General features: G+C 46.1%; 3 protein-coding genes across 3 annotated transcripts in view; 2 read left to right on the top strand and 1 right to left on the bottom strand.

Annotated features, from left to right (window-relative positions):
- Window positions 1–12230, top strand: part of COMTD1 (catechol-O-methyltransferase domain containing 1) — a 581650-nt gene that overhangs the window by 142424 nt on the left and 426996 nt on the right. The gene's annotated exons all lie outside the window — the stretch shown is intronic.
- Window positions 1–12230, top strand: part of DUSP29 (dual specificity phosphatase 29) — a 280314-nt gene that overhangs the window by 13943 nt on the left and 254141 nt on the right. Inside the window, exon 4 of the mRNA XM_081329771.1 lies at window positions 1099–3726. Coding sequence (XP_081185897.1) covers window positions 1099–1346 — 248 coding nt within the window. The 3' untranslated portion in view covers window positions 1347–3726. The remainder of the gene's footprint in view (window positions 1–1098; window positions 3727–12230) is intronic.
- KAT6B (lysine acetyltransferase 6B) overlaps window positions 4259–12230 on the bottom strand; it is a 68002-nt gene continuing 60030 nt past the window's right edge. The window contains exons 16-18 of the mRNA XM_081329715.1: window positions 10452–10770; window positions 5490–8582; window positions 4259–5121 (exon numbers count right to left, since the gene is read on the bottom strand). Coding sequence (XP_081185841.1) covers window positions 6160–8582; window positions 10452–10770 — 2742 coding nt within the window. The 3' untranslated portion in view covers window positions 4259–5121; window positions 5490–6159. The remainder of the gene's footprint in view (window positions 5122–5489; window positions 8583–10451; window positions 10771–12230) is intronic.

Raw genomic sequence — 12230 nt, 5'->3', positions numbered from 1 at the left:
CAGTTTTTTTTTTTAAAAAACTGCCCACCGTAGACATCTTCTGGGTGAAGAATCTACAACAGGCACAAGCATCTTGTGTTGAGTTGTACCCCTGATTTTCACCTATGTTCCACCTTCCAAGCCTAGAGTAGGACCCGGGGTTTCTGGAGGGGGGTCAAAAAAGTCAAATGGTGTGCAACTTTGTATGTGAAGCTACGGTATTACTATCAGGAGGATAAGTCACACGTGGCCCTGTTTATTCCTTCTTAAAAATAAAGCCCCCTTCAGGTTGACTCCTTTGACACCCAGGTGACTTTTAGGTGATGGTCAATAAAATATTTGCCATTGTTCCATTTGATTTCTATGATTAGAAAATTTACTTAAAAGAGAATATCATTGTCTTTTACATTTAACAGTACAAGACAAAATAGAAGCGTATTCCTGATTTGTCACAAAACAGACCTTCAGATTTGGAGGGTATTTTTTCTATTGTTTAAAAGAACAGCATGCAATTTCTCTCTCTCTCTCTCTCTCTCTCTCTCTCTCTCTCTCTCTCTTCTCTTTCTCTCTCTTTCTCTCTCTCTCTTTCTCTCTCTCTCTTTCTCTCTCTCTCTCTTTCTCTCTCTCTTTCTCTTTTTTTCTCTCTCTCTTTCTCTCTCTCTCTCTTTTTCTCTTTCTCTCTCTCTCTCTCTCTTTTTCTCTTTCTCTCTCTTCCTCTCTTTCTCTTTCTCTCTCTTTCTCTCTCTCTCTTTCTCTCTCTCTCACTTTCTCTCTCTCTCTCTCTTTCTCTTTCTCTCTTTCTCTCTCTCTCTTTCTCTTTCTCTCTCTCCCTAAGCATGAGCTATACCTAGACTATCATTTACACCACTGAAATGTGGCTTGACTCTATCCCCATTTGCCTGTTCATTTCACTGATTGCAAGAGCACTTGTTCTCGTGAATCTTAAAGTCCGTGAGGAGCACTGCACTGGATTCTAATCGCCACCGGATCCTAAGAGATTCAAGATCCTTGCACCCACTCAGGCCATCTGTGTCCTGCCCAAGAGCCTGTCAGCACTGTCAAAAGTCTCTGATGCTGTATCTCAGGGGTCTCTCTCTCTCTGTTTCTTGATGTTTGCAGACAAGATCCTAGTCCACTGTGCCATGGGGCGCAGCCGCTCGGCAGCCTTGGTCTTAGCCTACCTGATGATTTACCGGCACATGACCGTGGTTGATGCCATCGGCCAGGTGCTCAAGCACAGGTGCATCCTCCCAAACCGCGGATTCCTGAAACAGCTCCGAGAACTGGACATAAAGCTGGCCTTGGAAAGGAAAAACTGCGCCCGCAGGCTGAGCACTAGCAAAGAGAAGGCCAACCCAGAGATTTAACATTCCCTGTCTTTGAAAATAAATAGCTGCAAAATAATCAAGGACTGTGAAACAATTAGGTAAAGAGACTCATTTGTTACCCACTAAGGAGGGAACGAGGCGGGAGCGGAGAGGGCGGTGTATAATCGGTAGCCCTTCAAATGTCTCAAGTTATTTTCAGCTTGATTTTATGCAGAGAAGGAAGGATGGGGGCAACCTGTCAATGGGGGCCTTGGAGAAGATGAGGAAGCCAGCTTTTCTATGTGCAAGGAGAAAGGAAAGCGGCAAGCAAATCTGACGAGAATACTGTATTAAACCAGTTGGTGTACAGTGTGCAGAAAGAGAATATACACACTGTGTAGCTCTGGGTCAAACTGTGGAGTTCTGGGGACGTTCTGAACTCAGTGGTGGCTTTGCAGATGTTTTATTATCCAACTAGGGTGCCAAAAGAAGAGCAACCTGCTTGGAGAGCCAATAAGCATCTAAAACAGATCACCATCATTATCCTCGTTGCTCTTGTCAATGGTCGTCATTGCCATCATCCTCATCTTAAATCACTCCACTGCGGAATGAAATTCTTTGGGTCATTAACCATCCACTGCATCAGAGCAGCATGTTAAAATTATAATCCATAAATGTCCATGAAGACATCTTCATTTTGTAGTGGATTGATTTAGGACCATTTATCACTATCAACACACTTCATTATTTTCTTCTGGAGGATGTTGATTTGTGTTCTCTTTTGTTTTTAAAGAACAACCAGGGAAGCACAAGCCATCCCCTCCAGAAGCACATTAGCAGGACCAGCTTAGGTTGTCCACATGTATTTTTGTGGGTTTTTTACCGAGAGCAGTTAAAACGCCTGCTGGACTTCTCCTGGTGTTCAAGTGCTCACATTTATTCCCACCAAGTTCCTGGGCAGAATTATTTTATATACTTTGTCACCCAGCTCCACATTGGATTCTACTTAACCTTCCCTCCGTATTATGTGGAAATACCTTGGATTTGCAAATTTTAACACGATATTCAGCGGGCAGTGACTACAAAACTCAGAACCATTTAATCAGTGGCAGACACTGGGGAAAGATTTCAAATTCTTAAACTCTACAAGCATGACCAGTTTTCAACACTGAAGATTTTTTCTGGTTCAGATTTATTGTCAGTAGATCACAATGTCTTCCAGACATCATTTCTGCACACCTAAAGCCACAGCAGATGAACCTAGAGGCGAGGTATTGCGATATCTGCATGCTGGCGCTTTACCCCAAACTTTTATCGTTCTCCAAAATGACAATGTGGAGAGCATTGGAGTTAAACAGTGAGCAAACTTAATGCAGGTCTTCACAAATGTTGACTAAAAAAACCCTAAAAACGCAGCTAAGTATTAATCTATTAGTTTATCATCTATTCCTTTTGGATAACTCTATTTCGGCAATCATTTATTATACTAAGGTTGTGTGAAAATCCCTTAATAGGTTTTTCAGTCCAATTATCCTAACTTGAGTAGTTGTCCCCCACAAAACTATGCTAGCCAACCCGAATGACTCTGTGCCTTAATATTGTGACCAATGATCTATACACAATAAGATATAAAGGCTGTATTTATATGGAAGCCTTCCTACAAAAATTTCAGTTTAATGAAACACGGTACACAACTTTGTGCTGAATCCATGTCTTCAAAGTGAAGAACATCAGGCACGTTTTTATTCTAGTGATCAGATTACTCAGCAGTCTTATGTATACATTCACCTACGTCCCACTAGCTACACTACATTCACTACTTATTCCTCCTGTCTGTGAGAATCCGGCTTGAATCCCATACTGAAAGTCATCAATCCTTCACAAAACTGAAGAGCTTGACAGATTCATGTACCCTTGGTTGCTAGAGGTTGACCAGGGGTCAATCTTCAAGTATTTGAAGGGAAGTCAAACAGGTATTTATCCCATTTAGCAAGACGTGGGGAAGCAGACCATGGTTAAATGTTAGGAAGAGCAGCCCAGAAACAATAGAACAAATTATCATGGTGGTTTACGGGATTTCATGTAAAGGTTAAACAACTATTTCCTTAAAATGCATCCAAAGGGAGACGGATTCACTGATCTAACGCCTCCTTGCAGTACAAGGTGTGCATGATGCAAAAACATGGTGAAATATCAAAATACAACGAAATAGGTACCAAGGTCACTGAATACAGTTACCAGGAATTAACCTCAACTCAAGGCATCTTGACCTTTGAAACCTATTCTCCCTTCTTTAAAAAACCTAACACATTATCTTCTTAGACTGCTAGAATAGCCATTATTTTATCCCGATTAGGCTGCATTTTTTCACTTCCACTAACTCAACTGCTCTGGGACATCCTTTAATAACTCTCAACGTCTGAACATTAGATGCCTCTACGTATCTCTTCCTTCTCTCACTCAAGCTACCCCAACCTTGGAGCCTCACCTAATGACCCCCTAAGGCCATCTTTACAACCCATCGTCCCTTCAGCAGAAGGAAAACCACGTGACACAGATGTACATTTCTAAAATGTGTACTCCGAATGGCGTGAGAAAGCGGAGGCTGCACCGTCATTTCTGCACCAGGAAAGACCAATCTCGATAGACTTTGGGGGAGAGGTGGGAAATTCAACCCAACCTTTCCTCCTCCCCAGCAATTTAGCCCTGAGATGTGAACGTTTTTGAGCCTCAGGTCATTTGGGGAATGGAAGGTGGGGAATGAAACGTTGGCTGGCTCCTCTCTGCGTCCGCCTGCCTTGATCTCTGATTCGGCAAGATAGAGAAAGGTAGAGAAAGACCTCAGCCAGGCTTATCACGCAGCCTGAGACGTTGCTGAATTTCCAGGACTTCGATCTTGTGATCCAGAACAAGTGACAGGAAGCGCCATCGTTTCCAGTTTGCACCAGTTATCTCGAGACAGTAGGCTAAAGTGGCTCATAATTTATTTTTATGTTAAAATGTACAACTTGTTTTTGTTTTATAAGTGACTAAAAAGTTGACATAAATACAAGAAGTTTCACCGTGTCTATTTTTTTTAAAACATGGATCGAGCCATTTTTGGCCCGATACTGTCACTCTGTACAGGTACAAAGGCTACCAAAGAAAGGGGGGGCTGAGGGGGGGGGAAGGAAGCCATATAAACAGGTCACAAATACCATTCACTTTTTTTTTACATGCGTTCTTTAAACTTCATTTGTTCTATTCACACGCTACTGCCCTATTTTGTTAAAAAATAACTCCAATATTTTATAAAGATAGAAAAATCTACAGATGGAATGAAAACGTAAAGTTTAGAGGCATTTCCATAAAATAGCAACTTTACACCAAATTCACAATTTTTTTAAAAAAAGAAATCCTGCACATTTATCCGCATATGAAAATGTTTCAAAAACTTGATTAAACACAGATATGCTTCTTTCAAACGATAAGTGTTTGTATCTTAAAAAAACAAAAACCCTGTGTAACAGTAAGCTGCCTTTCCCCCCACCTCTTATCCAAAAATGATCCGTTATCTGAACAAAAAAGGAGAATTGTCTTTAATGAAATATTTGCCGTTGAAAGGTGCATTCCACCATGATCGTCTCCTGGATCAGCTCCAAGAGAAATTTATCAGATTTGTGCAACCACGCAGAGGAATTTCCCAATGAACTGCACCCAGAAACTGATCAAATCAAAATTGGAATCATTTTCAATGCTTTTTCTTTCTTTTAAAATCTAATTAGCAAAAATATATATGTATGTATGCATGTAAGTATATATATATATATTTATATATATTTATATATATAAATACCTCTTAAGGTAAAGGTAAAGGTTCCCCCGCACATGTGTGCTAGTCGTTTCCGACTCTAGGGGCCGGTGCTCATCTCCGTTTCAAAGCCGAAGAGCCAGCGCTTGTCCGAGGACGTCTCCGTGGTCATGTGGCTGGCATGACTGGACGTCAAAGGCGCACGGAACGCTGTTACCTTCCCACCGTAGTGGTCCCTATTTTTCTACTTGCATTTTTACGTGCTTTCGAACTGCTAGGTTGGCAGAAGCTGGGACGAGTAACAGGCGCTCACTCTGTTACGCGGCACTTGGGATTTGACCCGCCAAACTGCCGACCTTCTGATCGACAAGCTCAGCGTCCTAACCCACTGAGCCACCGCGTCCCTTAAATACCTCTTAAAGAGGGACAACCTAATCAAGGCAAAAGACCCACCAATTAAGGAAATGGCTTACTGTTAAGCACAACACTTGTACAGTACTACAAAACGCACTGCACTAACAAAGACAGCGGCATGCGAGAAGCGTCCACTTGGGGAACAAAACAGTCCGTGAATGCGATGCGAGAAGGCATTTACATGGTGGAGGCGAGGGACGGGCGAGGAGGGCTCCTTGAACGGGGGGGGGAGGGAAGCTGATGGCCGGCACAAGATCGGATGCCCTCCAGAAGAGCTGGGGGAGTGGGGGGGGGTCAAAGAGGAACAGGCACATCCAGTAATGGCAGTGAACCCTCGGCTGAGTTTGCGTGTTCGCAGCGCAGGTTTTCCCGCACCACGGAAGTTCAATTGTGTTTTTTTAAAAAAAACAACTAAGAAACCCCCTGCCAATTTCAAAAAAGGCAAAACTGCGAAGGACATAAAAATAAAAGGACGTCATGTAAGGCTTTTTGCTGCACACACGTGTCTCATGGTGCCACAAACCAGGGTGTTTGCATTTACACCAATTGCTGGTTTTGAATCACATGCTCCCAAACAGCCGGCGTTTAGGCAGCCCCCCCCCTCGCGGGCTCACTTGGCCGGGGGGGGAAGGAGGAAGCACCTCCCCCCGCATTTTGGGACCTGGGCTCCTATCTCCGCATGTAGGAGCCGTTCAGAGACTGCTTGGGGTTTAAGTAGCCGTGATGGGCCGGAGGGGAATACATCATGTTGCTGTGGGGGTTGCTCTGCATGGGCTGCTGGGCGTAAGCCTGGGAGCCCATCATCCCCATCTGCACCTGCATGGGGTACTGGGCGGTTTGGTTCATGTAACCGGGATTGGCGTGGTAGCCCCCGTTCATCATCGGCTGAGACATGCTGTAGCCGTTCACGGCGTTCAGCGTGTTCATGTTCATATTCACGGAGTTGACGTTGTAAGCCGGAGCCGGCATGAGGTTGACGTTCATGTTCATGCCGCGCTGCATGGCTAAGGTGCGGGGCGGCCCTTGCATGGCCACGGACTGCGAGGCACGCCCGTAAAGCTGTGGCTGATGGGCGGCAGGGGTGGCTGGTGGCGGCGGCAGAGAGGACGACTTAGTTCTAACAGACACATGGCCCTTGCCGGCCATCTGCGTTTGTAGTCTTTGGGTGTGGGACAAGCTAACATTAGACGTAGCCAGGTTACGCTGCAGAAGGGGAGGGGGCAGGTTCATGGGGGGCGGGGTGAGGTTAGGGGGCGGAGTCATGGTGGCCTGCACTTGGCCTCCTCCGGGGACCGGGTGGGAGGGCTGAGCCAGCTGGACCAGCCCTGGGCTGCCGAGGGCGGGGGAGAGGGAGGCCCCGTTTGCATAGGAGGCGACGGCAGCCGAATGGCTGTAAGGCAACGAAGGGTCCATCAGGGTGTTGGTCAGCTGCTGCAGCTTAGCCAGGCTGAAGGTGGCGGAGGGCTGCGGGTAATGCCCCGCCCCAAACTCCCCCTGGCCCACCCGCTCGTACAAGCCGACGTTAGCGCTGCCGGCCTCGGAGAGGTCGCTCAGCTGGAGAGGCGGGCTGAAGTTAGCAGCCAGGCTGCACTGGGGGAGCTGCTGGCTGCCGCTGGGGGGCCTCTCGACCCCACAGGCCTGGGGGGATTTGACGCTGCAGGGAGGGGGCGAGTGGATGCCGGCGCTGGTCACCAGACTGCAGCTGCTGCTCACGCCCGGCCTCGGCTGCGTCACGGCGCAGCTGCTCTGAGTCAGGCTGCTCGAAGGGAGAGCGCTGTACGGGCAGCTGTTCTGCGGCACATTGTTCCCGCAGAGGTTACTGCCCAGGGTGGAGTCGTAGCTGCTCGGGTTCTCGTAGTTCTCCGTCGTGCTCTCAATGCTGCCCAGGTCGCTAAACCCGCTGTCGACAACCTGCTGTGAGTGGTCCGACACGGACGGGACGTCCATCATGGGGCTGGTTTCCATGTTCTGCAGGGAGGACACCGAGACGCCGCCCTGATCGGAGCTCATCTGAGCGAAAGTGTTTTCCAGCACCGGGACGTTTGGGCTGCTGGCAGAACGAACCGACTGGCTGGGCTGGGACGGGACGGAGGAAACGGGGCTGCTGTGCTCCGGCCCCTGACAGTCCTCTAAGGCAGCGGCCTGCGGACTCTGGCCAGGTTTGGCGTAACTTTGCAGGCTCCGGCAGGTCTCCTGGGTCTCCGCACAGTCCTGGAAGACGTCCTCCTGCTCTGCTGACTCCTGGGTTAGAGACTTGACCGCCTGGATGGTCTCGGAGTCTATTTCCAGCGTTTCCGAATCCGTCTCCTTGAATGCACCGTGGAGTTCGTTGCTGCTGGTCTCCCCGGAGTGCCCCGCGCTTTCCTCTCTTGGGTCAGGCCCGGGTTCCAGGAGAGCAGGAAGCTCTCTAAGGTCACTGCTGCCCTTGGGCGAAAGGCCAGCTTTACAGTCCATCAAGTCCATTTCGCTTGGCCGGCCGCTTAGCTCCCCGGGCTCTAAAAAAGGCCCTCGGTTCTGAAGCACTTCCTCAAAAGCTTCGCCTGAGGCGACCTCCTGGCTTTCCCTCCCCTCTGGACCCGGGTGGCCCTCGGCCTCGTCCTCAGCACCGGGTTCCTCCTCAAGAGGAGACCGCTCCTTCCCCTCACGCTCTTCTGCAGGCTCCTCTTTCTCCAGGCTCTCCTCCTCTCCTCGGTCCCTCTCCGTACCTTCCCTTTCCACGTTGCTTTCGTCCACCTCATCTGCCTTTTGTGTCCGGGGAAGCTCTGGATACTCAGGCACCGGATCTCTCCCTTCGCCCTCGTTTGAGGAAACGGGTTCGGAGCTTTCCCCTTTTTCTGGCAGGGAGGAAGCTGGGCCTGGGCTGCTTCCAGCTCCCTCTCCGCCCTCCTCCGCCTTCCCCTGGCCGTCGAGCTCCATCGGGGTCTCGGGTGGGGTGTATAAATTCAATTTAAACCCTGGTTTTCTCTCTTTGTTTTGCCTCCGCCTGGACGAAGACTGCTTTGCGCTTTTAGGCCATGCCTGCTTATGCACGGCAGGCTCAAGATTGTCTTCCGGGCTTTCTTTAAGGAGATCTGCATCCTCTTCGGCCGTAACTGTGAGGAATGGGGGGCGGGGCGGAAAAACCAAGTTAGTCGAATTCAAAATTATTACAACTAGATTGTATATATTCTAACGTATTCTCATCGTAGTTAAATAACTGCTTAAACCAAACAGAAGAAGCACAAATGCCTGGAAGGTGGGGTAAAACAAATCAAGATGGAGGTTACTAGGGCCCAACTGAAATGCCATGTAGACTTTTGACCGCACCATCACCCACTGCACCCTGACCATTTCTGACCCAGGGACCCCTGAGGTAAAAGAACATCGTTTTCAATTTCTTATGCAGAGAAATAGAATTTCACTGCAATTTTCTTGCATTTTAGCAAGCTGGAGGGACGTGCGCTGGGATGGCTGCTCCCTGCTCTGAGGTGTACATTATTCCAGGAGTTTTGATCTGTGCGCAGAATGAAAGGGGGTCCTTTGGATTCTGCACCCAGGGGGAGGAGGAGGGACAGGCCAAGGACCGGGTGGAAGGGCGCTGGAAAGACTGGGAAAAGCTGGGAAACTCTGCTGGGAAGAAGAGGGGATCATCCAGACGATTGCTGCCGTTCTCTCTGTGTGCCCAGATTTTGTTTTATCCAAACTCCAGAAGGTCAAAGCATTCCAGATTTCCATTCTGTTGATCCACGGCCAAATTGCTTGCAAAGGCAGCAAAGTATTATAAGCTGAGATGCTGAATAAAACCCCGCCTGATTTATTAAATATATTGGTCGGGGGGGGGGGGAAAGCTTAAGAATATTACGATAGAAAACTTTCAAGGTAAACATTTACCTTTATGAGACGCCCAAACATTGCAGAATGAGAATTATTTTCCCAGGCTAAAAAGCTATAGGAAAATAGCCATTATTAGTCCCTAGTTAATCTGCTTTTCTTAAAAATGTGTTGCATCTAAATCACCCATCAAAATAATCAGCTAACAGGCTCTGTTGGATGGATTGAAAAGGAACCTCCGAGTCCCAAAGAATAAGCCTCAAGCAAATCTGAACACAACGTATGAATTAGTGTTTTATGACAGTCCAAGACCAGATCATAAAAGCTAAGTAACCAAATACAACTGGAGGATACTATAAAACCTCATTAATTAAGTAATGTTTGAACACGTCTTTTACTAATACCAAAGGCTGTGCAATTAAATACTGCCTTATCTTATTAGATTATCTAACTATTAAAGGAGTGACATTCTATAAATAGAAACCTAATTTCCAGATGGGGAAAGAAAAAAATCAGAATAGAGCTGAAAGGGACCTTGGAGGTCTTCTAGTCCAGCCCCCTGCTCAAGCAGGACACCCTAGACCATTGCAGACAAATGGCTGTCAGGTCTCTTCTTAAAAGCCTCCGGTGATGAAGCACTCACAACGTTTGGAGGCCAGCTGTTCCACTGGTTAATTGCTCTCACTGTTAGGAAGTTTCTCCTTAATTCCAGGTTGCTTCTCTCCTTGATTAGTTTCCATCCGTTGTTTCTTGACCTGCTTTCTGGTGTTTTTGAGGAACAGGTCGACCACCCCCCCCTTCCTTGTGGCAGCCCCTCAAATACCGAAACGCTGCTATCATGTCACCCTTGGACCAAGGCAGCCACGTCCAATTCAAGTAGCCTCTACGGAAAATCTTGCTCAGTTTAATTTATTTTATTTATTTATTTATTACATTTATATCCCGCCCTTCTCCGAAGACTCAGGGCGGCTTACAAGCTTAGCAGTAGCCTTCATTCTATGTATATGCCTGCTTGTTAGGGCTTTCACACACACACACACCCAAGCGGCATTATTACAAAGTCAGCTTAATGGCCCCCAACAATCTGGGTCCTCATTTTACCTACTTATGGTCACTTCCACATGTTGAAAACTGCTTTCGAAGTATCTCACCTCTGCATGGACTCTCATTCCGCTTACACCGGTTGTCTTGCTCCTCCTCCTCCTCCTCCTCCTCCTCCTCTTCCTCCTCTTCCTGCTCCTCCTCTTCCCCAGGGGGGTGTTGGGACACGGCTGCACTCCCGGTCTTCCCTCTGTCATGTTCTCCATCCGTTTCGCAGGTTGGCTCCAGCTGCGTCAGGCCCTGCTCTTCTTCCGAAGAATTAAAAGGTTCCTTTAAAACTTCCGTGGTTTCGGAAATGGTCTCCGTTGTAACGCTACTATTAACCTTTCGGCGTTTACGACCCCTTTTCTTTTTCAATAGGAAAGGTCTCTAAAAATAATGTGAAATATGTTAAAGTTGGGTGGAGGAATTGACATTCCTTGTTAAGGTTGAACCACTGAGGCAACCTTAACCTACAGCTGTCAACAGAGCATCATCAAGGCTTCGACCTGGCTTTCAAAAGCAAAATACTTGACTACACCTAGGCTGCCTTTTCTTTCTGACTTGCGCATTTAATTTAATGAAAAGTTAAATACAGCTATATCATATAAATCATCAAATCAGTAAAAATGCTTCTACAACTTAAATCTTGCAACAAAGGCCCAATTTTGGAGTTCTGACGAGAATTTTCAAGCTAAAGCTACACAGAATCCTGAAAAAGTCTGGGAAGTAATAATATATAAAACATTTCAAATCTAAACCGCTGCAAATCCACTCTTCTTTTGAGTTTGAAGTAATTGAATCACACTAGAGAGAAATGTTTTGCATCTGAAATGGGCCATATATAACCCTGTGTGTGTGTGTGTGTGTGTGTGTGTGTGTTCATTTGAGAGCATCAGAATTTCATATTTTAATGTGTGCCAGTGTATTCACAGAAAAAAGTGACAATAAAGGCTATCTTATCTTATTTCTATCGCAGAGTTCATTTAATTATTACAAGATGCTGGTTTTGAGGATAATGATAAAACTGGTTTTTTTTTTAAAAAAAAATGTAGAAAAAAAAAGGATTACCTCCAACAATTTTCACATGGTCTCAGACAAAGATTTCAGAAGTGTTAATCTGGTCTAATTGATTAGCAATCAAAGCACAACTAAAAATTAAAAAGGAATCATCATGTTTGGCAATAGCAGATAATAAGAGATAGTAGAATTTAAAAATATTGAATACATTTATACTTTAATACTTCGAGAAAATATTCAAAGAGGGAGAAAAAAAATGGAAATAATGTCTTTGTAACTAGAATAATCCTGCAATGCAGGAGATCTTCTGGGCTACTAAAATGCAATCCAATAAAACAGCTTAACTAGAAACAAACTGGAGACACGACCACGAGGATGTTTCAGTCATTTCAGAGGATGTTCTGGGTTGTTGGGTGCGTATGAATGGGAGAAGCAGAGATCCCGTTGAAAACTGAATAAGGAACTGGAGAATTATGTACTACTGTCTATTAAGGTCAAGCCTAAATCTGTGCCAGACATACAGTCTGATGGTTTAGCTAGCCAGCAGAAGAGGCGGCAATCTGGAAAAAAAGTGAGGGGATGATCCCTGGGCAAGTCTAACTTAGCGCTGAGGGGAAAAAATGTCATTGCTAGTTTTTAAATTCTTTTTTGGGGGGTCCCTGCAGAGTAAAAAGCTGCACAATTACTTTTGTGCAAAGGAAGGAGACCGTAAAATGTGTAATGCGACTCAACTAACACCCACAATGACTAACAGAGAGTAATATTTTATTTGCAAACGTCTGTAAGAAATTAGTGGTATTTCAAAATACGCCTGTTTGTAAGATAAAAGG

This window comes from Vipera berus (genome assembly GCF_964194415.1).
Source record: "Vipera berus genome assembly, chromosome: 5".
NCBI lineage: Eukaryota > Metazoa > Chordata > Lepidosauria > Squamata > Viperidae > Vipera > Vipera berus.
The sequence above is the reverse complement of the archived record's forward strand: the minus strand, read 5'-3'. Positions and strand labels throughout refer to the sequence as shown.